This window comes from Perissodus microlepis, chromosome 5 (assembly GCF_051167445.1).
Source record: "Perissodus microlepis isolate ML-2025 ecotype Zambia chromosome 5, ASM5116744v1, whole genome shotgun sequence".
NCBI lineage: Eukaryota > Metazoa > Chordata > Actinopteri > Cichliformes > Cichlidae > Perissodus > Perissodus microlepis.
In genome coordinates this window covers 20,897,681-20,923,575 of record NC_140465.1, presented here as the reverse complement: position 1 = coordinate 20,923,575, position 25,895 = coordinate 20,897,681, and the positions used below count along the sequence as shown (strand labels likewise).

Below are 25,895 nucleotides of genomic sequence, written 5' to 3'. Positions count from 1 at the left end.
ATATCTCCAAATATTTTGCAATTTTGGTACATATGGTAATTTAATTTAATTATGAATAATGTCTCTGATTTTGTCTTTTCATATTGTAATATTGGTTTTCCTCTGTTTCTAAATGTAGCTGGGCACTATATATGACAGGAGCCATTTTTAGGCATCAAAGTATTTACTAAAAGTCTATTTTACGTGCATTTATACAATAATACCTTTACTGGTAAGAAAGCTGTGTGTGTATGTGACGCCTGCAAGCTAGTTCAGGCTAGCCGCTGCAGTGAGTCACACTCGCTCTCTTCAAGTCTTAAACCAAATCAGTTTGGGTTAGGGTCTAAGCTGGAGAATTGGCCAATGCAAGAGTTTCACTCCTTCCACCAGCCCAGCATACACGTGTAGCTTTGGGGTGTTTTTACTACATTCTCCAATTTCTATATCATAATTGCTTTTGTAGCCTTTCATCTTAACCGTCACCTAAACAAATTCTTCCACTTATTTCTCCGAAATACTCGTCTCTTCCATCCATATTAAAGGAACAAGCTGATTGTGTATGTGACTGCCATCATCACATGTATGCTGAAGTAAATACAGTGCAGTGCATTCATCATAGCAGCAGTGTATAAATCTCACTTATGTCTCTGTTGCATAACTCATCATCGCTAATGAGTAATGAAGGCACATCAGCTGAAAGTGATGTCACTGATGAAATGCAGTACGCGTTTGATGGCTGTGTATTCTCAAAAATGCGTGAGAGATTACCAATGTCACATCTGGGTCCAGTCTTCCCCGAGGAGCAGAGGCATCTTCCTGACACAGGATCACATTGAGCGTCGTCTTCACAGTCACAGATCTGGACGCAGCCCTGACCGTAGCGACCCCGTTCGCACGCTGAGTGAATGATTGGAAACATGACAATAAAATAGGCAAAAACACGGCAGTCATTCTTTGATTTCATCTGGGAGAACAGATTGGACCGACCTCTGTGACAGCGCGCTCCGTGAAATCCTGCAGAACAGATACACTGACCCGACACCGGGTGACAGGAGGCGCCGTTCATACAGTCACACTGCATCTGACACAGCGGGCCGTGGAAACCAGGGGGGCAGGCTAACGAGTTTGGGGGGGAGGGGGATTCATGGGAGGAGAATAAAAGTCGACCTTTAAAGTTTAAATCCTGTGCATTAATTAATAAATGACTGTAAACTTAAAGGCTCAAATCTGACACCTTTAAAGTGGAGCTTTAAGGTTAGAGTACAAATGCTGGGCTGATTTGATCGAAATATAAACCTTCGAAGCCTTTTGATGTTCGATGTGTTCAGATAAATACAAGTTAAATTTCAGGATTTTACAAAGACTTCTTCTACTGTGACATCTGTGCATCGGCATGAATGATCCCATCAGAACCTTAAAAACTACTGAGGTGCTTCATGTGTACATTCTTCTTCACTACATGTACTGCAATCTCTCACACAGCCTTGACTTCATTCAAAACTTCAGCAACCGTGAACAGAAGATATTTTTAAAAAAAAATACAACATATACAAAAAGCATTAACAGAGCAGGATGTTGTGCAACTACATGACTTACTGATGTGTTTTTGGACAACAACGGAGGTCATTCTTTGTGTTTGTTTGCGTGTTCAGTTCTCACCATGTTCACATAGATGCCCATAGTAGCCTGGACCGCACTGACACGTCCCCGTCACTCTGTCACAAGTGCCATTATTTTGACAGCTACATTTCAGCTGGCAGTTGGCACCAAATCTTCCCGCGGGACATTCTGGGACAGGAAGAATAAAACAGAGGACATGACTCGCTGTGACACCTGATTATGTTTAGATTCAACATGTTACAACAGATCAAATATGTGGTAATGGACAGATGCAATAAATGCAATATTTAGATTTTTTTTTTTTTTTTAAAGAGTAGGTGATCACCTTTGTTGCAGTGTGCACCAGTCCAGCCCAGACCACAGGTACAGTTGCCGGTCACAGAGTCGCACACTCCTCCATTACTGCAGTTACAGCGTTGAGCACATTCTGCCCCAAACCAGCCTGCAGGGCAGCCTGAGGCCAAACACACACTCCAATTAAACTTCCATTAAATATCCAGGCAAGTGTCATAACATGCTGTAGCTCTGAAAGCACAGCCAGATTAGCACCCAGTCTCTTACTGTGGATTCATGCTCCTGTAATAAGTGAAGAATGGAGTTCGTCAGTGTGCTGCTGAAATAAGCAGAGCCTTCGTTGAAAGAGACACCATCCCATGCTATGTGTACTAAAGCCCCCCCCCCCACGAAACCCCACACATTCAATGAGGTCTAGCAGAGTGAACGCCAGTGCTGTTCCTGTGCACTGTTTAAAAGCGGTGCCACCTCAGCAGGTAATCTCAGAAGATTACGCCATTCAGTATTAGTTTTCAGCCTTGTCTTTTATTTACAGACTTCAAGTTTTCTATTCATTAAATTATGTACTGTAGATGATGAAATATACTAATAGTCTTTCAGAGTGACTCAGCCTTTCTAGGGTGCCTTTTCTATATAGACAACTTATCCACCGTCTTGTTGTACCTCTATTGTCCCAGTACTATTTACAGCTGGATATATGATATAATACTTACACAGCCCTTATTACATGAATGGAAACATAAAAGAAGAGTTTGAAATCAACAGAGGGCCTGTTTCCAGAGATCTAGCTCACAGGCCATACAACACAAATGTATCAGCAATAATGAAAGCTCACCATTTCCACAGTCCTCTCCTCTGCGTCCAGGGGCGCACACACATCGACCGGTGACCGGGTCATTCTGGGCTCCCTCTCCACACAATGCCACCCGGGCACAGTTGACACCGTAGCGCCCAGCCGGACACGCTGTGACCACAAGGATGCATCACACCCTTTTCACTCCACACCGTAACACTTATTTATTTAATTAACGTCATCATCAAAGTTTGACTCGGACTCACTGATGTTGCAGCGCGGTCCTATAAATCCTGCTGGACATTCACAGGCTCCAGTGGAAGTAATGCACTTCCCTCCATTCTCGCACTGACACTCTCTCTCACAGTTCGGACCATAACGACCCTCTCCGCAGACTAAAAATGAATAATAAAAGGGGTAAAATTGTTTTATCATGCTCCCTTGGTTTAGTGTTTATGTATGAATATGCTGTTTATGCATACTTTGAGCACATTTGGGGCCGTGGTAACCTGGAGCGCAGTAACATGATCCAGACACCGGGTGGCAGAGCTGATTTGTCTCAGAGCACTGACAGACCTGGTTACAGTTCTGCCCAAAGGTTCCAGGCAGACAAGCTGATAAAAAGGAAAGGTTCATTAATAAACAGTATGCTTAAAGACATTTTTACTTTCTGAGGCATCAGAAATGTCTCTTTAATTTTGCAGTGTTTATAATTCTTAGGAAGGACTGTGGCATTGAATGTAATTTGTCAGAAAAAGTTAGTCCTGGGGAGCTCACTCTGTTCGCAGCCGTTGCCAGTGAATCCGGGAGGACAGCCGCACTCTCCAGAGATGTGGTGGCAGGACGTGCCCTGTGCACAGCTGCAGCGCTGCATGCAGCCCTTTCCAAATGTACCCGGCAAACATGCTGAAGGATGTGGAAGGAAAAGAGAATGAGACATTTAGTTCTGCATGTCCCAGTTTTAACTCTTCATGGGAATTAAAACAGTTAAAAAAAGAGAAAAGGAGTCGCATAGGAGTGTTCACTCTTATAGGCCACACGTGCAATTAGGAGTAACATACAGTAGGTGGACATGGCCACGATAAATGGACTGGAATAAAACCTGTGTGCCTTATATTTAATAAGAAATGAATTAAAGGGATAAACATGCACAAGTACAGCTCAGAAAAAAATGAAAACTTGCATAAAAAATGCTAAATAGGTCAAGGAGCTCGATCGAAATCGTTTCGTTTTGCCTTATTCTGCCCTTGAATGCAAAAAATTTAAAATATAGAGTTAATTATTGAAACAGTGCAAGTTTTGCCCACTAGAGGTTACAAGAGCACGAGATTTTCCTTGACTGTGGGCTCTTACCTTTATCACAGAGCTTCCCTCTCCACCCTGGTGGACACTGGCACTCTTCGGTGACATGGTGGCATGACGCTCCGTGGAGACACTGGCATCGCTCCCGGCAGCCGACGCCAAACAGTCCAGCATCACACGCTGAGCAGAAAAATGTGCAAATGAGAGGCTATAATTAACAAAACCCCTCAGAACCGCAATCACAGTGGTAGAGTTTCCACAGTGCAGCACTTCCCCATGACGTCAAAATTTCTGTAGGTGAGTTAGTTTTTCACTCGCAGTCTCACCTTTCTCACAGCGCTCTCCAATCCAGCCAGCGCTGCAGCTGCACCGTCCGGTCCGTCTGTCACACTGGCCGCCGTTCTCACATTCACACCGCTGCTGGCATTCCGCTCCGAATCGGCCGGCCACGCATTCTGTGTAAACACAGAGCAGCGTGCACAGCAAGAAACACAAGTGAGTCAGAGGAAGAGAAAGAACAGAGACATCTTGATTTCAACAGCGTACAAAAGGGGAAGTTGCTCTGTCACATTTCTGCTGAGGAGTTCAAAAATGGCTTCGTTTTTTTCCCCCAACAGTTTATAATTGGACTGAGTATGAAGTTGGCAATCACAGGTAGTGGCCACAGAGTTTGGAGGGGGAAGACATTCCAGCGACAGGATTAGAGGTTTCCTGAGCACAAAGAGGGGGCTGGGCCTGGCACAGCCTGATGGGGAAAGGTTGTAACAGGCACAGAGGGAGGATAGTGTGTGATGTGGAGCTCAGAGTGAGAAGGAGCTGGAATGTCATCGCCAGGTCGACAGAGACTTTTGCAGAGGAGCACGGTCTGTGGTGCAGAAATGCACTCGCTGCCAGCAAATAACCAGACTTCAGGCAAAAACAAACGAGCTAAGGCAGCAAATTGAACTCAGTCTCATGCATTTCCTGAGCAAAGTAAAACAACCACAGGCCACTGTTTTAAATGTTTACTTCAAGGTTCAGGTGATTTTATTCTTCTGCGTTTCTGTCGTGACTAACCATCATTACTGCAGCTTCACAAAAATCAGACGTCTCTGTGGCTTCACGGGGTGGTTTGGAACTAGATGAGGCTGAATTACCACATAAGAATCTATACAGCTATGTCAAATGATCACATTACCGCTATAGAGAAGTACAGTCTCATAAGGATACTAGTTCACGGGCTGATCTTCTGCTTTAGCTGGAATTAAAAACAGAGGTGTGAATATATATACATCCAGATCTGTATGAGATCCTGATGTTGGTAAATCAGTCAATCTTTTAGGGGGTTTGTGTGTTTTGTATATCTCTGCACGTCATTCTTATCAGCACAAATAACGAGTATCCAAAAAGAAAATTGCTCCAATCTGGAAATATGGTAACAATGAGAAACATAAGCAAGAAGATGGAGACGCAGACTAAAACAAAGGACAGTCAGTCACACCTGTGAGCGGTTTTCCTGCACGGTGACGGATTATTTATAACATTTCAAGCATGCTCATTTTTCAATTTTAGCTTCAAATGAAATTGTTCAGCTAAACAGGCTTAACCTCACTGGGTTTACAACTAGTTCATGATTTATTACATCTAGATTGGACTTGTAATTCATCATTATCGGGCTGTCCAAAACGCTCCCCGAAAAGGCTTCAGGCTGATCTAAAGTGCTGGAGCGAGAGCGCTGACAGCGACTAGAAAGAGAGCATATTTCTCCCATATTGACTTCTCTTCATTAGCTCCCTGTTAAATCCAGAATCTAATTTTAAGAATAATCAGACCTTACAGTACTGTAATACTTCAGCAGAGCGATTCCCTCTCAGACTGCTGGTTTACTTGTGGGTCCTAGGATATTTAAAAGTAGAATGGGAAGCAGAGCCTTCAGCTTCCAGCTCTGAGTTTGGCTTAAAACTTTCTTTTTGATAAAGCATGTGGTTAGAGCTGGATCAGGTGACCCTGAATCCCCTAACGCTTCAATAGGCCTAGGCTGCTGGACATTGTGCAGTAAGTATTTCCTCTTCACAAACCTTTTTCACTCTCTGTGTTTATACATCACCCTGCATTTAATAGTTATTATTAATCTCTGGCTCTTCCACAGTCTTTATCCCGCCTCTCGCCACTCATCCCTGGCCGGTTGCAGCAGGTGGCTGCCCCTCCCAGAGCCTGGTTCTGTTGCAGATTTATTCCTATTTAATTGAAGTTTTTCCTTCCCACTGTTTCCAGGTGCTCACTGATAGGGTATCATCTGATTGTCTGGGTTGTTTATGTATTCTCTGTATTATTGTTGGGTCTTTACCTTAATAATATAAAGCACCTTGAGGCGACTGTTGCTGTAATTTTGGTGCTATATAAATAAAATGAACTGAACTGATTTATGTCAGCATTTTTTAGATTTCAGCATAGTGTTCTTCTTTTTCTATTAGCGACAGCCAAAAGTACAAAAATAAGACTCAAGTTACAATAAATCAGTTTTTTTCCTGATCCATGTGAGAGTGCTTTAGTGGTAACACATGGAGACTCTTACTCACACCATCCTTCAGTCTTACCCAGTTCACAGGCTGTGCCTGTCCAGCCGCTGGCGCATGCACATTTTCCACTGGTCTTATTACAAGTGGCTCCATTCTGGCACAAGCATCGCTGCTGACAGTCTGCTCCATAAAACCCAGCAGGGCACTCTGAGAAAAACAACCCAAAAACAAACATCTTGTGACCTGTTCTTTACCTGTTGTACAGGTGATCACTTCTATCTGATGTATAAACTCACCTTTTGTGCAGTTGGGTCCGGTCCAGCCCGGCGTGCATGCACACTGCCCACTGGCCGGGTGGCAGATGCCATCGTTACGGCAGCTACAGGTTCGGTTACATCCTTCCCCATAGAAACCAGCTGGGCACGCTGCCACGTGAGAGACAAACAATATCATTACCTCCTGTTGAACCCTGCTGATCAAAAGTGGAAATTCCAGTATCTGGTAAATAATACCGGCTTCTGCATGGGTAACATCAGGTTGGTACTTTCTCATGTGTGACGGGGATGGGCTTTCCCAAATAACTCTGAAACCAAGCGTGCTTTTGTTCTACTGTGATTCAGCGTCTGAAAGGTGTCCTCACTTCACATGAAGCTCCAACAGATACAACGATACAAACAATCTGAGTCTTTGATTTCACCTTTTTTTTTCCCTACAACACTGGACCGCATCTGTTAAGTTAAACGATTCTCTGTGGTGCACCTGTTACTCACTCAGGTTGCAGAACGGGCCGATCCAACCAGCGGGGCAGGAACAAACGCCGCTGACATGATCACACGTCGCACCGTTTTGACACAAACACTTTTCCTGGCAGTCCAAACCGTAGAAACCCCCAGGACATGCTAGAACGCACACACAGATGTAAAGACTCTCTGTTACTGGCATACATACATGCTAAGTAAGAGAATTTGGCTTCATGATCAAGCAGCTCCTCTTACGCTTTTCACAGAAGGTCCCCGTCCATCCCCTCTGGCAGGTACAAGCTCCGCTCACGTGGTCGCACAATGCGTTGTTCTCACACTGACACCGATGGCGGCACCCAAGACCAAACAGACCTCCTGGGCACTCTGAAGGAATATCACATACAGCACAGTTACAAAATATGATGTAACAGACCACACTGACATATTACACAAAATATACAAGGAGCATTTCAAAATGTTACTTTGTGCTACCTCCAGAAAGCACCAAAGCATGATCGCTGCACATGTGAGAATAAGTTAACTTAGAGAAATGTGGGCACCAATCTGAGGATGTACTGTAAGCATTATTTAAATAGTGAGTATAGTGAGAAAGTTAAAGTATAATCACTTTAAAAAACAACCTATAATAACATACTCTGATGGCAGTGAGTTCCAGTGAAACCAGCTTCGCAGTTGCACTGGCCTGTCACAGCGTCACAGCTTCCATCTCCGTTTCTGCAGTCGCAGGTTTGTGAACAGTCGCCCCCCCAGTGTCCCGCATCACAAGCTGCAACACAATCATATAAATGAGCTCAGTTTTTTGTATTTGGTTTTTCCACATATACGTCTCCTTCAGTTTAGCTCAGCAGCGATTGCTTCCGTGCTTCAGTATCATACCTTTCCTGCATTTGTGCCCAGTCCAACCAGGAGCACAGGTGCACCGCCCACTCGCAGGGTCACAGCGAGCGTTGTTCTCGCAGATGCACTTCATCTGGCATTTTTGACCAAAACGTCCACTCGGGCACACTGCATGAAAGAAAGAAAAAAAGACTGATCTACCACAGCCATCTGCACCAAACTACATGAGAAAAGCACCAAGTTCCCATGACATTTCTTCACTGCCATTCAGCCGTGAGTGAACACTGAAGAGCCAGCGGTTAGTGGAAGTGGAGTTATATTTCTTCTTCCAGTGAAAACATGGCTTCAAGCATATGAATTTGTAGAAAATTACCCTTCTGACTTCTACCATGTTCCTTCACTTCACATCCAAACTGCATCATTTTAATATTCCACAGTGCTGTCGTCCTTCTCATCCGGCTCACTGTTTAGTGCCTGTTGCTATGGAAACTTTCCCTAAAAAGCTGCTACTCACAATTTTGGCAGAGTCTTCCCATGAATCCTGGAGGACAGTTACACGATCCGTTGTGTTTATCACATATGCCGCCATTCTCGCACACCGGGCAGATCTCTCCACAGCCTAGACCCCAGAAACCCTCCGGACACACTGCAAAGATCATCATGAACATTTTCATGATTTTTATCATGTAAAATTTAAGTCAATTGTTTAGTTTTTTTTATTTATATAAAAAAAATGTAAGCACTCACAGTTTTCACAGTGGCGTCCTGATGTGCCTGCTGGACACTGACACTGTCCTGTCACTTTGTCACATGGTGCGCCGGTGCAGTTACAAGAGTGAACACAGCCGGGCCCAAATCTTCCCTCTGGACAGGCTGACAGTGGACACGCAGGAAGGATTCGTGTCAACACAGGACCATGAAAACAAACACAAATAAGCCTAAAGCATGAAAAAATCAAGCCGTCCACCTTGATCGCAGTTCTCCCCATGAAGACCAGGAGGGCATTTTCGTTGGCACTCTCCGGTCACGTGGTGACACGACACTCCTGACGGACAGGCACACTTCCTCTCACAGCCGGCTCCATAAGTACCTGGCTTGCATTCTAAAGACAATGTGAAAAGTTGGTGAGGAATCTGGGAATTATCAATACATTACAGGGTTGCCTGTTCAGTCAGAGTGTTAAACATCTTTTATAGTGACAACAGTTGGATGCAGAGTGAGGCCTGATCAGCAAATCACTTTATATATGGACAATGTGGCTTAATGTAAAATGAATTTGAACTATTTATGTTATATTATCAGATATTTCAGAACTTTGCAAGTGTGGACAATTTTAGAGAGGACATTTGCATTACAGTGTCACTGAAACAAATACTGGATTGCAGTAACAAAGACTTACAACTATATACATTTTTTCTATTTCCTTTGTGTCAGCTCGATACAAATAACACCAAATGTGAAAATCAGTCGAAACTTTATATCATCCACAATTTTTTTATGTATCATCTTCAAACTTCACAACAATATACTAGGCCATGCGGGACATGAGTACCTAGGTTTTTTAGGAAAACCACACCGAGTAATGTGTCATATTAAAGAGCATGGAGCAAGCTGTAAAACACACTTTTTATTTTTTCAATACGACATCCTACAATGTCACAGTGACACCATACATTTTTTCAAAAATCACACACTGCATGAATATATCTGAAAATCTCAAGTTTTTACAGCTTTTAAAAGCAAAAGATTTCTGCCAATTCTGCTCCAATTGTATGGGTAAAGATGATACAATACACTATTTTAGTATGTATTGCTTTAAGGTCAAAGGTCATAGGTCAAAACTTAAGGTCACAGAAATTAGTAAAAGCTTTGGGTTCCCCTGAATTATCTTCAAACTTTCAAGCAAAATATTAGTCATTGGGGGACATAAGCACTCTCCTTGTTTACTAAAAAAAAACAGCATTATAAGACTTCACAATGATACAAAAAGATGAACATATTGCACTAAATTCCCATATTAACAGAATAAAACATCAAGTTTCGGTATAGCTCTTGCCCTTCCAGTGGAAGTTGCAGTTTCTGAGTTTTGTATTTGTATAATTGTAATAAACAACAAGAATACAGATAAAGACACAAACACAACTTGTGCTTTGTGACTGTGCTCACCTTCCTTGCAGGTGTTACCATGGTAACCAGCTTTACAGACACAGGTGCCGTAGCGGCGGTGACACTCGACAGTGTTCTGCTGGTCACACTGACACTCTTCAGAACAGCCGGGTCCAAAAGTCCACTTGGGACACGCTGAAGGCGAAGATGAAGGAATCATGGATACTTGAAGTCACAGTGAAAGTAGCAGCAGGCCTGACCTTTTGTAATTTGTAGCTCGGCATGAGAAGCTGTTGACGTGTAAGCGGTGGGACTCACTGAGATGACAGAAGCGTCCGTAGAGTCCGGCATCACACAGGCACGCTCCGTAGGTGCGGTGGCACCGTCCATTATTGGCACAATTACACTTCTTGTTGCACTGCTTCCCATAGAAGCCTTTAGGACAACCTGAACCAAAAAAATACTTCTCTGTAAATGCAAGACATCTAGTGTGCCTTTAAAATAATTAGATTTTATCTTAGCAGGAAAACCTGCATTAAGTGAAGACACAAAGAGAAGCGTCTCACCGTCCTGGCACAAGTCTCCACTCACACCAGGAGGACAGCGGCAGTTTCCATTGACGGGGTCACAGCTGGCACCATTTTTACACTTGCAGGAGAAGGAGCAGTTTTTGCCAAAATGTCCCTCAGCGCACGCTGTGGGGATGAAAGATAAAAAAGGATCCATTACAGCTTAAACAGTCAAGGTTGACAGGTTTCCACGGGTGTTTTTGTTGTGATGACCCACTCTACCCTGCCTTCCTTTCGGCCTGTGTGTGTGTGGCACGTCTCATCTGCAGACATTGCAGGATTGGTGTGGCTCGTTTCCCATCAGTGACACTGGCAACACCTGGGCCCAGCATGCCAGTGCTCTATAAAAGCCCTCAAAGCTCAGTTACTGTAAGATACCCTTCTTAGCTTGGTTGGTTCTTTGGTGTGCGGTTGGATTTTTTTGCATACACCATTTCCTCACCCATGCACTCATTTACACCATTGATCATATTAACTACACACAACAGTTTTAAGCAGCATTTGTGTGCATCTGGCTTTTTGTCATGGCTGTGCAGCCTGGCCCGTGACAGTGTGTGTAAGGAGGGTCAGTGTTTGTTTGTGGGCTCAGTCCTCACTCTGGTTGCAGATAATGCCCGTCCACCCGTCGGGGCAATCGCAGCCATTTTTCCACAGATTGCATTTTCCTCCATTAGAACAGTCGTCGCACGTCAAACTGCAGTCGCTGCCGAAAGTGTCATCCAAGCACACTGAAAACACAAGAATCAAACTTTAAGTGTGCAAGTTATGCTTACCTCATTTTAATAAAAATATGTTTTTTGTGTGTTTTCCATGATATTTAACCCTCAGAAACATTTCTATTGGTACACTAACTCCAAACCACAAATGTAATAAATGAAAGCATTGCACTGGGACTGCAAGATCATACATTTTAATATTAGCAGGCGTTACTCTTCAGCTTTCAGTTACATTAAATTGCTTGTTCAGCACTTTTTTTGTCACGTTTGAGTGACGAAAAGCAGAACCTCTGACTTCCTGCTTCAGACTCAGAGCAGCTGCCACACTATATAACCCTCCACATGCCTGGCATTGTGGTAGTTAATTAGGATGTACGAACATTCTGGAAGCATGAAGCAAAATAATTTGCCCCCATCGTGTGATGTGTTCCTGCCATCACTGAGTAAGTCTGTCAGACAGCTTCACAGGAGCCGTATAATCAGATGCAGGTTTACTGTTAATGATAATAAATCAACAGCGGTTTGAGATGAAACTCACCAAATTTTTCCGCTAGGTTACTCTCAGCCCTCAGCTCCCCTTCGTCATCTTCATAGTCGTCAAAGCGCTCCAGGGGTTGGCTGTAGTCCTGCAGCAAGGTGAGCTGGGGGCGAATGAGTGGCAGCTCAATAGAGCCTCCGCTGGACAGGGCCTCGACTGCATCTTCAAGTGCTACAGTGCGAAAAAAAAAATCTATTATACAAAATATACCAACATCATGTGTTTTATATCATTGCATTTAAATATATTGTATGTATAAAAAAAAGAGATAACTATAAGAATCTTTCATTTTTATTCATGTGGCAACTGAGTAATATTGTACATGATGACATGATTGTATGCTGTGTAAATCAAATGAAGAGGGCAATAGTGATGCAGATTATTCATTGTAAGAACTGATGGCTTTTTAAAGCTACTCTGTGCAGTTTTTATTTGAAATAAATGGTCCTATTCTTGTTTGCATGATCCATTATCGAAACAATTATCAGAAGATGATTACACTGTCGTCACAAAGGGATGGACACGGTCAGCAACAATACTCAGGTAGGCTGTGGAATTTAAAAGATGCTCATTTGGTACTGAGGAACCCAAAGTGTGCTTTCATGTTGTTGGACTCTGCCAGCTGAAAGTTGCAGCAGAAATCAAGACTCATCAAACCACGTCAAGTTTATCCAGTCGTCCAAGTGAATTGTGCCTCAGTTTTCTGTTCTTAACTGACAAGAATGGCAGCCAGGGTGTTCTTCTGATGCTTTAAAGTTCAACGTGTTGTGCATTCACAGATATTCTTCAGTGTACCTTGGTCATAGCAAGTGGTTATTTGAGTTACTGTTGCCTTCCCAACAGCTCAAAGCAGTCTGGCCATTCCCCTCTGACCTTTGGCATTCCCTACATCACCATCACAAGAAAGACAGGATATTTTCTCTTGTGTGGAAAAATCTCAGCCTGGCACCGCAACTATGTCACATTCAAAGTCACTTAAATCACCTTTGTTACTCATTCTTATTTAAACTTCAGAAAATCCTCTAGAACCTGTTCAACAATCACTTTAAAAGGTGTGCCTAACAAAGTGAGCATATGTTACAGACTATTTGATATTATTCAACTGACCAGAGGTTAAGTTGTGCAGAATTGCTCGAGAGGAATAAAATAAGCTGCTGGTGAACTTGGACGTACACAATGCAGATGTCAATTTTTTATAAAAGAAAAACTTTGCAAATGTTTTATGACAAAGTAAATGCATTCAGCATGTTTGTCAGGCCACAGGGTTACAAAACATAGTCTCTGTTTATAGTTAACTCCACAGGGATCCATTACTGCATATGGAAATAAATCCTTTGACAATTCCAAGTGCGCTTTAGCCAATCTGAGAGTTTACTTGGAGTAAAAGTGGTGGTATGTTAAAAAAGGAAAGGAAAAGCTGGAACACATGGAAATTGGTTGGTTAGTTTCACTGATATCAGTATAATGCTATTAGTATAATGTTATTACTTTAAAAGGTGCTACTTATCATTGGTACAGCTACTATACCATGTGTCTGTAAAACACAATGGTGGTTCAAAGGGACGCTGTTATTTCTGTCTCTGTTCTGAGACCTCGACACACAAACAGCATGAAAGGAAGAGCTGGGTTCTTGTAGGTTGGTAGAAGTGCAACACTGCAGTCCATGTGAGATTTGCCAGTTGGATGCATAGAAGGCTATCAGCTGAGCCATCAGCTGATGTGGGCTGGCAGTGAGATCAGCTGATCTGCCAGGATAGCATCTGAGCTTGATTTGCTTGATTTGGTTTTCTCACACTAAACACTAAATAGGACAATGCTACTGCCGCTCTAATTTTCTGGCAATATCAGTATCCCACTGATTCTTCCAGTTTTGACATCAAATTTGAAGCTGGCTCATTAATGTTTGTTTAAATACTACACCTATGCCAAATAAAGTTGGATTTCCTTGCATCTCATTGTAGATTACACTAGTCCTAGCCTAGCTTGACATTTCCATTCTTCATATCCTCTTTTTAAACTTTTTGTCTAAATGACTTAGACTTTACTGCACAACAAGTGTCAGTTTGCCAGGATTTTCCACTGGAATGTTTCTGGTGTGATTCCCGCTCGCCCGCGCTCTTACACATGATTGCTGATACTCACGGATGCAAGAATGCCGGTCCTCATCCAAACGGAAACCCCGGCGGCAGTAACACTGGAAGGAACCGGCGCTGTTCTGGCATGTGTGATCGCAACCACCGTTAGCAGCCAGACACTCATCTACATCTAAACAACACAGACGCACCACAGAATCAAATGCGTCAGAAGGTAAAACTGACGACGGCCACTGTTTTTGCTCACTAAAACAAAGGCAACATTGTGCGTGTCAAACCGAAACTTTCCTTTTAAATTCAGCAGGATTAAACATTGCGTCTCATGTAAATGTAAGTGCCGTCCACGCTTGGACTGAAGGTAAAACATTACCATCGCAGCTACACCCGTCTGAGTTGAGTCTGTATCCTGCAGAGCAGTAGCATTCATAACCCCCGGGGTAGTTGGTGCAGTCCTGCTCACAACAGGAGATCTCCTCTCTACACTCGTCAACATCTGCCAAGCACAACAAGCAGCAAGACAAAAATTATGATCCAACTGTAGTGATATGCTTCCCTGCTGCATGAGGGAAAATTTCTGAGGTAATTTAAACTGTGTGGGTTTAACAGCCAATTAAGGTTAAAATTACAAGTGAAAGATGATAACAGTGAACTGAAATTTGCTCTTTTTCTTTGCAAACTGGATTGTATGAGCAAAGACCTGTTTTCCAAAAATACTCTTCCACCTCCTGACCACAAGGACATTTTTCTTTTATTAGAGGACTAAAAAAATATATTTTCGAGTTGTATAAAGTGCCTCGCTTTCTCTTTTGTTTTCTAGTTTTATTGTATGTGAACTTCTATGCCGACTGCGCCGTCGTCTCCAGTAAATGCAAAAATGACTATTTACGCTTGTCTGCAATTACAGTTATCACACACCTTCTCCACATTTTCTCTGGTGCAGCAAGCTGACTGGATTAGTTTTAATTCAGTTTAATTCACAGCATTGCCATAAATCACAAAAAAGGTCAATTCACAATGCGGTTCTGTTGACTGATGTCGTTTAAAAATGTGTCTCCAAAAAAAAAAAAAGAAAACGACCTTCATGCAGCTTGTATATTTTCTAGGATTATTCCATTAGACTTAAAGTTTAACATTACTGCTCAAAATACACAGGAAGATGAGTATTTGTTGGTTTAGGTCTCAACAGCTTAATAGATAAATGTTTAATAATAAATTAAATATATAAGTTTAATAAAACTGTTGGAATAACAAATTTAGGCCACCTGTCATTAGAAAACAAACATTTTAGAAATCTGTCAAAATTCATGTTTGAAATTATAAATTGTATTCTTATTTATTAGAAACATAAAAAATATTGTTAACTTAAAGAAGGTAACCTACATCGCATAGTTGTCTAATAAATTCATTAGGCATTTTAATAATTAAACTAAAACTAGGTCTAACAAGGACTAACAAATGAGTTCAAGGATTGACATTTATGGATGCCCAAAAAGTCCACTTTTGAAAGGTGTGGTGTAATTGATATTTGCACTTTAATTTAATAACAACACAAAAAAATGTCTGCCAAAAACAAGAAGGACAGAACCCCTAAAACAGACGGCACAGAGACACAGACACTGTGAGCAACAAACAAAAATGAGTCACTGTGAAACTCAAAATCACCAAAGTGGAACTCCACAGTTTTCTTGTTTCTTTGCTGCTTTGCAAATTCTGATAAGTTGGTAAAACAGGTGTTTTTTTTTTTTTAAATAAACCAGTTACTAATAAAGGAATAAATTATAACATACACTAATAATTTCATATGCACTCAATACATTATTGTTTATCTCCCTTAATTTAGTAAACAACTAAGTATTGTTAAGTATATGTGAGTGCATCACACTCTCTTACCAATGCAGGTTTTAAGGTCTTCATTTAGCGTGTAACCATGGTTACAGGTGCACACAGGTCCGCTGGTTGAATGCTGGCAGTGATGCGAACATCCACCGTTGCTGTTCTCACAGCTGTTCACAATTTCCATCTCAATTCCTTCAGTACACAATAAAATAACCGACGTGTGTTAATAACACGACATGTTTTATAAATATAAACAGAAATTAAAGGTGCTGCAATCCACTCGTGTAACAATATGCAGGCATGAGGATTTAAACTAACTGTAACACTGCTTTCCATCAGATCCCAGCTCATAGGCAGCGTTGCAAACACAGACGTAAGAGCCCAGAGTGTTATGGCAGCCGTGAGCACAGTTGGCCTCTTCTGTCTCACACTCATCAATATCTGGAGGAAAATGCATTGAAAAAACAGAGCGAATTATTCCATCTCCGTCAGCGCTTAAAGATTATTCCAGTTAGTTTTGCACACTTTAAAGTCATTGTTGCCCAACACTGATGGTATCCAAATTCTGCTTCTTCTGCTCCTCATTTATTGGCTGTTGTTCTTTAAAGCTAATTATTTTCTTTCTTTTTTTTTTAACTTTTAGAGCTGATGTATGATGCTCGACCTTGAAAACATCAGTTGATGGAGCAATTTTACCATCAGGGAACATTTTCCTTGCGAATGTATGTATATTGTTTAGCAAACTAGTTTCACTTTACTAGTTTACTCACTACTGGTCAGTTTACCTTCACAGGTTTTCCCATCAGCAGCAAGGGTGTAGCCAACTTTACAGTCACAGTGGGCCTTGCCACCATCAGCTCGACACTCGTGCACACAGCCTCCGTTCTGATCGGCGCAGGGATCCTGTACTGTAACACAAAAAAGCTCATACTCATACACATAAACTCACACGCTGACAGTAAAGTGTGGAAAGCTTCAAACACAGCAGAGGGGAAAACTGTAAAAACCGACTGTTTTGCATTTTAAAGCAGAGCAGAGCAAGTGGAGGGGGTTTAAATCCACCCAGCACCTCCAGCTCTTCATAGCTGTATGTGTGTGTGTTTAACTTGTGTAAGCCTGTCCAGTTTGGATGAGAACCTTCCTGCAAAAATTAGAGGAAGCTGTCTGCAGCCAACAATTACAAAGTAAAAGCATCTAGAAGACAGCAATTTAAAATACATATATGTATAATTTTCCACCCTCTGAGAAGCGTATTTGACTTAACGGCCTCAGAGATCGGAGTGATTAAAACGAGCAAGGCCATCAAAACACAATTTGAGAAACAAAAACAACGAAGACTGCTGTGACTCATTCCAATTAAATATCTTATCCCATGAAAGATAGTTAGTCATATTCCAGCTCAGACATCCTGTAAGATAATTATAATTGGCAGCAGATGCTGAGGCAATGTGTTTTTAATGTTACGATCAAACCTGTAGGATCACACCTTCATAATCATCCAAAGTGCTCAGTTTCATTGGCGTGCTTTCCTACATCATCCATCAAATTATTATTCCTCTAGGGCTTTTCTTTTTTTTGCAGTGTGTCATATGAACGTGTGATTTTAGTGCTTCCTATAACAGAGTTCAGAAACGTGGGCACTCACATTTACAATGCTTGCCATCCTCCGACAGCGTGTAGTTCGGTTTGCAGCGGCAGCGAAAATGAGCAACAGACTGCTGCACACAGTAGTGTTCGCATCCTCCGTTGCTAACGGCACATGAAAGGACAGCTAAAAAGGTAAGAGAAAAAAAGATGTGATACGATAAAAGGACAACACTGAAAAAAATCCAGCATCTTTCAGAAGCTAATCAATCCACCCTGATTTGTCATGTTAGTCTTTGTGACTGATGTTTCACACCAACAGAAATCTTAAATTTCTCAGAGCAGTCACACTCCTGACATTCCTACACTCAGAGAACACCTCGGAGAGCCGCTATGCTTTGAGCAATGAGAGATCTATCACAGCAGAAACGCCAAAAAACACAGAGGAACTTGAATGGCAGCGCGCCTGCGGTGGACAGCAAGCATATGGTAAAGAGGCAGAGAGCGGTGTGAGCTCAATGCTCTTCCTTGTCTGAGTCTCCTCTCCCTGTAGCAACAGATCAATCTGGATCTCCTCACAGAAAAAAAGCAAAAAAAAACAGGTTGAAGCCCAAACAGCCCGGTGTTCTCAAAAGGCTGTTTTTCAGTCAAGATCCAACCATCCCAAGCACATGTCAAACCACAGAGTGCTTTCCAGCTCAAATATTATGCAGCTTCACGCTAAGTGTGTGGGATACGTCTAACCTCTGCTGGCTGATCAAGAGCTGGATGAGATGAGCAGAGACAGGGAGACTGACTTGTTGATTGCTATGTGTGGTCCTTTATCCTCCAGTATGTATGTTTTTATGCTGTTTGGCACATAGTTGAAACTGACATAATCGTTTACTCGCTTGTAATGGACAGTGAGATTTCAGCACCAAATGTATTTTTGAACATGGACACAATTCGCAGTTTTAACTGACGGATATGAAGCATCCCAGAAAAGCAGCATTTGCCTGGAGTCAGTCCACTTGTGAACTGTTGGCGTAATCATTCATTTCTTAATGCAACAGCTGTCACATAAGAGCCTCTCAGGGACAGATGTGCTCTATAAGAAAATTAAATAACTACTTTACGAAGCCAAAAAACACATAATGATTTTTCCTCTGAATGTCATCCAGGACACTCTGTGTGCATTCCTGACGTAGAAGCCAGCGGCACGCTTATAGTTTTTTGTCTATTAGATGTTTTTTCTTCTAAACCATAAAGCTCGCATATCTGATATTAGAGGAAAAATGCACAGGTACTGAGTAAACAGGTACTGAGTAAACAGTGCACAGGTCATATGACAGTCGCCACACAGGCGGCAGGAATCAAGCTCAGGTGAGCATTCGGGCAAAAGCTGTGTTTACTGCAGGGGAAAAAATGACCCATAATAGCATTCTAACTTATTGTAATCCCTGCATCACTCAGTTTTTTTAAGTACTTGAAGAATATATGGATTCAGGTCTTCTTTATTTTCTCTGACTTTGTCACATCTAAATAACTTTATTTCATTTTTGCGATGCCGCGAACATAAACATGAACTAGCTGCAAAGAGCAAAAAGTCCATTTAAAGGACCACTTCGATTTGATTCGTTCCATCACTTCATCCTCAGCAGTCCAAGCTTGCAGGCTTTCACATTCCCTTTTCTGCCTGAGCACTGAGGCTGTGTAACACATATAAAGAAAGGCAGTCACTTTGGTTAACTGCTATTACAGTTTAATGCTAAATACTACTTGATGTCCGGAGGAGCTGAAGTAGATCCATATGGTCAATATTGGCAATGTCGGTTACACAGTAAAATGGTAGGATGCACTTATTGGTGACCTTAAGCTATTTTATCCAGTCACGCAAAGCAAGAGCAACAAAATCATTAAAAACACTGAACTGATGCAGCAGAGACAGCAGAAGCTCTGCAGGACAAATTCAAACAACTTCTATAAATAGAGCTCTTGTACACAGAAAAGCAGAGGGATGGAGCTACATCATGATACTCAGTTGTGAGAATCTGCTGCTTTTCTTTGTCCTATGTGATTATAGCCTGAATATCTTTTGGGGTTTGAGAAGTAACTGAGAAGAAAACCAGCACATTAGCCCTCTGCATCCCAGAGATACACAGAATTTAACTGTTTGTTGCCGTAGTTTGAGGTTGATGTTGCGTAGTGTGTGTGGTGGACAAACTCATCTCATTTTCAAACCAAAGCATGTAAAGGTAAACCTTACATTTGAATAGTTTTTACTGTACTGTACTTACAATGAAAATTGATTTTAAGTGGACATGAATAAATACACGCCCAAGAAGTTAAACAATAATAACAATGGATGCAACCATACCACAAGCTTTCTCCAGGATGGGATGTTGGGTCTGATTCTCTCACAGGAGAGCTTAAAAATGGCTTTTGTACAAGATATCCAGTTAAAGGAAAAACTTCGTGAACCGACTAAATCTGGCTTCACCACCAAATGTTATTTGAACCGCACCACAATGGGGCTTTTTGTCAGAACCAAAGGGGTCGTCTGAAACATAACTAATGTGGTTTAGATGATTAAGTACCCATGTCAAAAACCATATGTGGCTAAACTTCAATGAAATAATGACCAAAAGAAAAAAAATAACACTCAAAGACTCAAAGAAGCTTCCAGTAGCTCAGTTCCTCCAAACCACTGTCTCATTGTTTATGTGAGTATTGAACTACATGAGGTTAGATTACAAAGTGCCTTTGGACGTCTTCATATTCTGTCTCTAATGGGATTAAATAAAGACCTTCCCCATCATCATTATCGTCATTTTACTGTGTTTAAACTTTTATAAATGATGTTTTTAGACCTTTTTGCACTTTCATTGACATACATATTATGATTACAGCACATATATGGTGCTGTAACCCTACAATGCTATTTCTGTTATTCATCTGCAGCAAACCAGCAACAAAATCACTCACCGAGGCAGGTGCGGCCATCCACGTGAAGCCGGGAGCCCGGGTGACATTCGCAATAGTAGGAGCCCCTGGTGTTAATGCATCTGTGTTGGCAACCTCCATTGTGGACCTGGCATTCATCAATATCTGCATGGAAGGAGGGATACAAGTGAAATACTGAAGAGAGCAAAAGGACAGAAATGATTGCAATTTAAATAAATCTTCTCATTATGGGAGAAAACAAATGGTTACCAGAATAAAACCAGATGAGATGCCAAGCTGAGAGAGGAAGTTAATACGGGTTTTAGGGTAAAGATGTACCCCAGGAGGCAAGGATGAGGTGATGGATGAGAAGGGAAAGTATTTTACAAGTGTGTTGCAGCTCAAAAAAAACCAAATCCCCCCATGTGGTAACAACTACTGCACATTTAGAACCAAATTGAAATTCCTGCGCTTCTTGTCAAAGCCCCTCAGGTGGAAAAACATATGGAAAGTTAAAGTGGAGGATGCAAAACATACACATTCCTCTCAGCCAAGCATGTGGATGGTAAGCAAACAAAAGAAGGCGGAAGCATCGGTGAGAGGAACACGATCCCTCACACAGTGTGACCAGATTTCTAATGAAACAAACCACATTCTTAAACACTTCTTATTTTAGGGGTCACAGGCAAATAAATTGTTTGGTGTGTTTCACAGCAGACCCCCCTGTGAGTCCTGAATTATGAGGTCTGTTTGGGGTTCTGCTGGACGCTAAGTCAACCCCCAGGCTGGTGACAAGTCACCCTTTTGCTTTAATATTACTAGAATCATCACAGTGGAGTTACTGGAAAGGTTGTCGACTGCAACAAGTGATGTGACACATTAAGAAGGTGAGCATGAATGTTTTTGGGCTGCCGGATGATGCCTGTAAAAACAGCCAACACATCATTAAATACTATTATTCAGCGCCAAGTTAAATGTCTGGTTGAGAAATGCGTTGTTCCGAACAGTCCTGTCCTCAGGCGGCCATCCAGCAAGGAACTATTTCAAGAATTCACTGGAATTCCTTTGGAAAGAGTTTTCTGAAAGTTTCCCTAAACTAGCTGATTATTTTAATTTACTGAACGTAAATATTAGTTTCATTTCATTTATTTCACACAACTGACTGCCTCGTTTCACAGACCACACATCTGGTCTTCAAGAGACATTGTAAACAGTTAAATGTAAATAAAATCTAAAAATAACTAATCAACATTCATCATGGTGCAAACCCTCCGTCACATTAAAAATAGATACTTTCATTCTCTAGGTGAAAAGAAAAATTTGGACATTGATGCATAAATGCAGACGCCTCTATATATGGCTTTGCTTTGCAGTGACTCCCACAGTTGTTAGATGTGCCAAATAGGGTAATTTGCAAAGTTTAAAATGGCCTTTGATGTCAACATAAGCAGAATATATGCACAAACCCTTTGATGGACTGGGAAGCTGTTTAAGTTGCAACTTCTTTCATGGGAAATGTAAATGGGGCAAGAACTATGCATTGGGTGGATGGAAGAATAAAAATTAGATAATAGACTGAAAATGAGATGATGGATGAGGATTAATTATTCTTCAAGTGCACTTAAACTAAAAGAAGGATCTGAATATAAACTCATGTATACAGTGACACAATTATTGTCCTGCTACATCATTAATTTTTAGGTTAAAATGCCAGACTTATGTCTGACTTGGATTAGTAGAGGATGGATGAATGGATGGATGAACGGCGGACAGGCGGATAACAAATTTGGCGAGATTTAGGACATAGTAGTACTTGGTTAGAGGAAAAGATGATGGTTTTGGGTTAAACAGACCGTTTATTTTAGCTCATCTGGTGAATTCAAGTTCAAAATTCACTCTGTGTTGTGTTTTGGTTCTCACGTACTCCTAAGGGATATCTGTAAATGCTAAACGCTTCAGTATGTTCCCCATTTACAACTACTGTGGGTTTATCAGAGTTTTTTCTTTCATTCTTTCTTTTCTTTTCTTTTTTTTTTCTTTTACCAAAAACAGCTGGCTGTTGCGTCTGAAAACGAATATTGCGAGCCAAAAAACCAAAACAGCTGTAGCTAAAAGCTGACAGAACTACAGCTTTTAATAGACCTGAGGGGATGTGCTGAGCTGGGTTATGAATCTCTGAGATTGTGTGAGCAAGTAAACCATTTCACAATAGACGTGCACAAAGTGTTTTAGTACAATATGTAAAAATATTGATCATGGCAGCTGAGAGTACATTTTGTGGTCTGTGAAAAGATGTACGGATATCAATCTCTAAATCAAAATTTGGTCTCCATGTGCTCGTGTCACACTGTGTGGGATACAGGCAGTGTGGCACCCTCACAATCCAAATCTGAGCTTCACACAAACACTGTATTCAAGTTTCCACAGTATAGACTCGTGACACATAAATCAGAACCCAAAGTCTGTCACCCTGACGTTATAGCACACGATGGTGGAAAGCTGTGTTGTAAATTATGAAATCTCAGTGGTTATTATGATAACAAAAAAGGATAATAAAAAGAAGCATATGATTAGAATAAGGACATAAATGAATGATATGAGCACAAAGGGACTAAGATATTCATGCTTAATGGTTCTTATGAAAACCAGCCCAAGAAGCTGAATTATAGCAATATCCTTCAGCTGAACTTATCCACTCTCCGTAATATCCCGCAACATCCTCGGTTATAGTGCCCGGAGCTGAAAAATGGTTCTCAAGTTTCGTTTTCTTGCTCTCTGCTGCCCACTTTAGCTTCATTTTACTCAGAAAAGCTGGCAGAGCCGCTACTTTCATTTTTCCGTCCATGCTGCATGTCGTCCTCTGGTTTGGTTTTGCATGAAACGGGACCAACACTGTGGAACTCCTGTTCCTGTGCCGACTGCAGCACACAGGCAGCGGATCAACTCCAGCCTGCTTTCCACATCCAGAACATAATCCTCCTCGATCTCCAGCCAAAGCCTCAACAGCACTTGGCTTTTAAACAGGGTGTATTAATTCTCTGCCTGTAGCTACCTACAGCACGGTGTTGTCTTCATGGAAAATTACTTAGGATCCATTTAGGATAGATGATTTTTTTTTTTTTAATTTGGACATTAGAACAAATATTTCTGAACAGTCTTGACTCACCACCAAGAATTACATAAGGGACCATAGGGATTATCCCTCACCGCAATAGTCAATAAAGCTCATTTTTTTTCATGTGCTGATAAAAGTGAAGCATTTATCAGAGAGAAAAATTAGCTGAACGCTGCCAGACAGAGCAGACACATTATCAGTCAGATGGATTAACTCCTCCTGCTACTGTAAACTCCCTATGTGTCCATTTAGCCCTCTGTAAAAAGAAATGTGCTTAAAGTTTTAAAAGACAAATGCAAATTGTTGAATTTTCTGTAATATGATGGAAATGTTCATATTGTAAAATAACACAAAGGTGTGCAATTTAAATATCGGCACTGCTAAATAAGTAACCTTCGCATTTCTTTAAAATTTTATTCCAATATCAGCATTAGAGCTGCTGCCACTGCTTCATTTGCATTTTGGCTCAGAAATGATCACTTACCTGCAGCCAGGTAGCCAAAGTTGTAGCCGCGGTATCCATGGTAACAGTGTGGCCTATAGCAAATCCTTCTATAGTGACTGTATGGGTAGTTTGCAGCAGAAGTCCAAGACACCACTGCTACAATGACCACCAAAAACAAAATCCAGCTTCCTGGTGACAAAGCCATGGCTTAGGTTTAATAAATCAAAAACTATTTAAAACAAAAGGGAACAAAAAAGATTTTAGAAATGCCCAAAGATCTGTTGCAAAAGATCTACTGTCAACATTTTTGTTAAGGCTAATAAGTTTGTGTTATTAAAATAAACGACCATGCTCCGGTAAAGGCTGGTCTGAAATAACATGGTAAGTACTTCTTTTTCACTCTGTCTCCTGAATTTTCTTTCCCCCTCCCTCCCTCCATCTCCCTCTCTCTACTTCACCCTCCCAAACCTCGATGTCCATCACACCATAGATCCTCCTCTCCCTCCTTTTTCTCTTTCCCACTCTTTCCCACTTGTCCCCACATTTCACTATAAGGAGCACATCCAGTACTACATTAACTACATAGATTTAGAAAAAAAATCTGTATTTCACAAGCCAGGAGTGATTGATTTCTTTGCCTCATTTTGCTCACTCAGCCACTGTGTTTTCACATTTCTTCAAAGAATATTGTGTGTGTAAAAAGCGAGGATTTATGAGCGCTCATAAGTCAGGTGTTGGAGAAGGAATGTGAATCGTCTAGAGGATGTGCTGACTAATATATTTTTCTTTTGATACTGACATGTATCAAAAAAGTCTGTCACCAAAGGAACGTCAAATTTGACGAGTGCCAGAAGTCAAATTCGGTATTTTCAATCCAAACATCTGAGAAAGGAATGCACCTCACGGTCTATTCAATAGCAGATCCATTGTGCTCTCTCTCATCTGATGCCAACACATACAAACACCGCAGCACGACCCCAACAGTGCTGTAAAGAAAAAGTGCAAAATCATCCTTATGATCAGCATCCCATCACCCATTGGAAGAGAAATGATACAAAGAGGCTTCTTTTATGACTTTTATAACTCCTCTTTTTAATCATTTATCCTTACTTAAAGTCTTTGTGCAAGCATCTAAGAAGTTTGCAACATTGTACATTTATGCTAAACAAATATTAGAATCACTGGGACAATGAAGCCAGCCAGAAAAGAAAATAAGCCTGATTAAGTAAGGAGTATGCATAATAAGCCCAAAGCCTGTGAAAACAACTCACCAGAGTAAAAAGGAAATATGGATCGAGTACCAGCAAAGAGAAACTTGGCAACACCAAGGTGTTTTCCTTTAAAAATCATCTTTACAGTAAGCGCTCTGTTCTCTGGGTTAGCGTGGGCATCTAGTAGCTGCTGATTTTAGTTTGGGATTATTCTGGCGTGTGCTAAGTATTACTCTTCCAGTTTGTAATGGTCCGAGCTAAAAAATTAATTTGACATGACGGCTAACGTGTTGACACTACGGCTCAACACTCAACATGACAACTGTTACTGTTGGCTCTCTCAGCAGCATTTGTATCAATCCTGCAGAGTCCTAACAAATAAATAAAAAGAAATTTGAGCATTTTGCTAACTGTTTAAAACGAGGTTCCCCAATGCACTAACGGGCTGGTTTACAATCCTACCCAGAGTGATTTATTCTTGAGGGCCATAGACTGTAAATAACAGATGGACATTGATACTCTGATGCCATCCACTGCTTCCAACTTTGCATTTTGGCAGTTACCATCTTCTGTTAAAAAACAGACCTCATGAGTGGGTGTTGGATTTGTTGGAGAAAGAAATAATCCTGCATGCTTATATCTGGGTTATGAATCATACCCTGGTTTATTATCTATT

At 41.3% G+C, this 25,895-nt stretch overlaps 1 protein-coding gene across 3 annotated transcripts in view; it reads right to left on the bottom strand.

Moving 5' to 3' along the window:
* Positions 1 to 25,895, bottom strand: part of megf6b (multiple EGF-like-domains 6b) — a 60,297-nt gene that overhangs the window by 3,768 nt on the left and 30,634 nt on the right. For 2 of the 3 annotated variants that reach the window (XM_084928698.1, XM_084928699.1), the window contains exons 6-36: positions 20,491 to 20,613; positions 17,588 to 17,713; positions 16,728 to 16,850; positions 16,261 to 16,383; positions 15,997 to 16,134; positions 14,477 to 14,599; positions 14,156 to 14,278; positions 12,014 to 12,184; positions 11,356 to 11,487; positions 10,757 to 10,885; positions 10,509 to 10,637; positions 10,251 to 10,385; positions 9,052 to 9,186; positions 8,832 to 8,957; positions 8,599 to 8,730; positions 8,124 to 8,252; positions 7,882 to 8,013; positions 7,482 to 7,610; positions 7,257 to 7,385; positions 6,783 to 6,911; positions 6,565 to 6,693; positions 4,315 to 4,443; positions 4,040 to 4,168; positions 3,464 to 3,592; positions 3,169 to 3,300; positions 2,953 to 3,081; positions 2,729 to 2,857; positions 1,925 to 2,053; positions 1,639 to 1,767; positions 967 to 1,095; positions 748 to 876 (exon numbers count right to left, since the gene is read on the bottom strand). In XM_084928698.1, the coding sequence (XP_084784824.1) occupies positions 748 to 876; positions 967 to 1,095; positions 1,639 to 1,767; positions 1,925 to 2,053; positions 2,729 to 2,857; positions 2,953 to 3,081; positions 3,169 to 3,300; positions 3,464 to 3,592; positions 4,040 to 4,168; positions 4,315 to 4,443; positions 6,565 to 6,693; positions 6,783 to 6,911; positions 7,257 to 7,385; positions 7,482 to 7,610; positions 7,882 to 8,013; positions 8,124 to 8,252; positions 8,599 to 8,730; positions 8,832 to 8,957; positions 9,052 to 9,186; positions 10,251 to 10,385; positions 10,509 to 10,637; positions 10,757 to 10,885; positions 11,356 to 11,487; positions 12,014 to 12,184; positions 14,156 to 14,278; positions 14,477 to 14,599; positions 15,997 to 16,134; positions 16,261 to 16,383; positions 16,728 to 16,850; positions 17,588 to 17,713; positions 20,491 to 20,613 (4,038 nt within the window). Of the gene's footprint in view, positions 1 to 747; positions 877 to 966; positions 1,096 to 1,638; positions 1,768 to 1,924; positions 2,054 to 2,728; positions 2,858 to 2,952; positions 3,082 to 3,168; positions 3,301 to 3,463; positions 3,593 to 4,039; positions 4,169 to 4,314; positions 4,444 to 6,564; positions 6,694 to 6,782; positions 6,912 to 7,256; positions 7,386 to 7,481; positions 7,611 to 7,881; positions 8,014 to 8,123; positions 8,253 to 8,598; positions 8,731 to 8,831; positions 8,958 to 9,051; positions 9,187 to 10,250; positions 10,386 to 10,508; positions 10,638 to 10,756; positions 10,886 to 11,355; positions 11,488 to 12,013; positions 12,185 to 14,155; positions 14,279 to 14,476; positions 14,600 to 15,996; positions 16,135 to 16,260; positions 16,384 to 16,727; positions 16,851 to 17,587; positions 17,714 to 20,490; positions 20,614 to 24,047; positions 24,411 to 25,895 lie in introns of those variants that run through there. The other variant, XM_084928700.1, reaches the window with a different exon arrangement.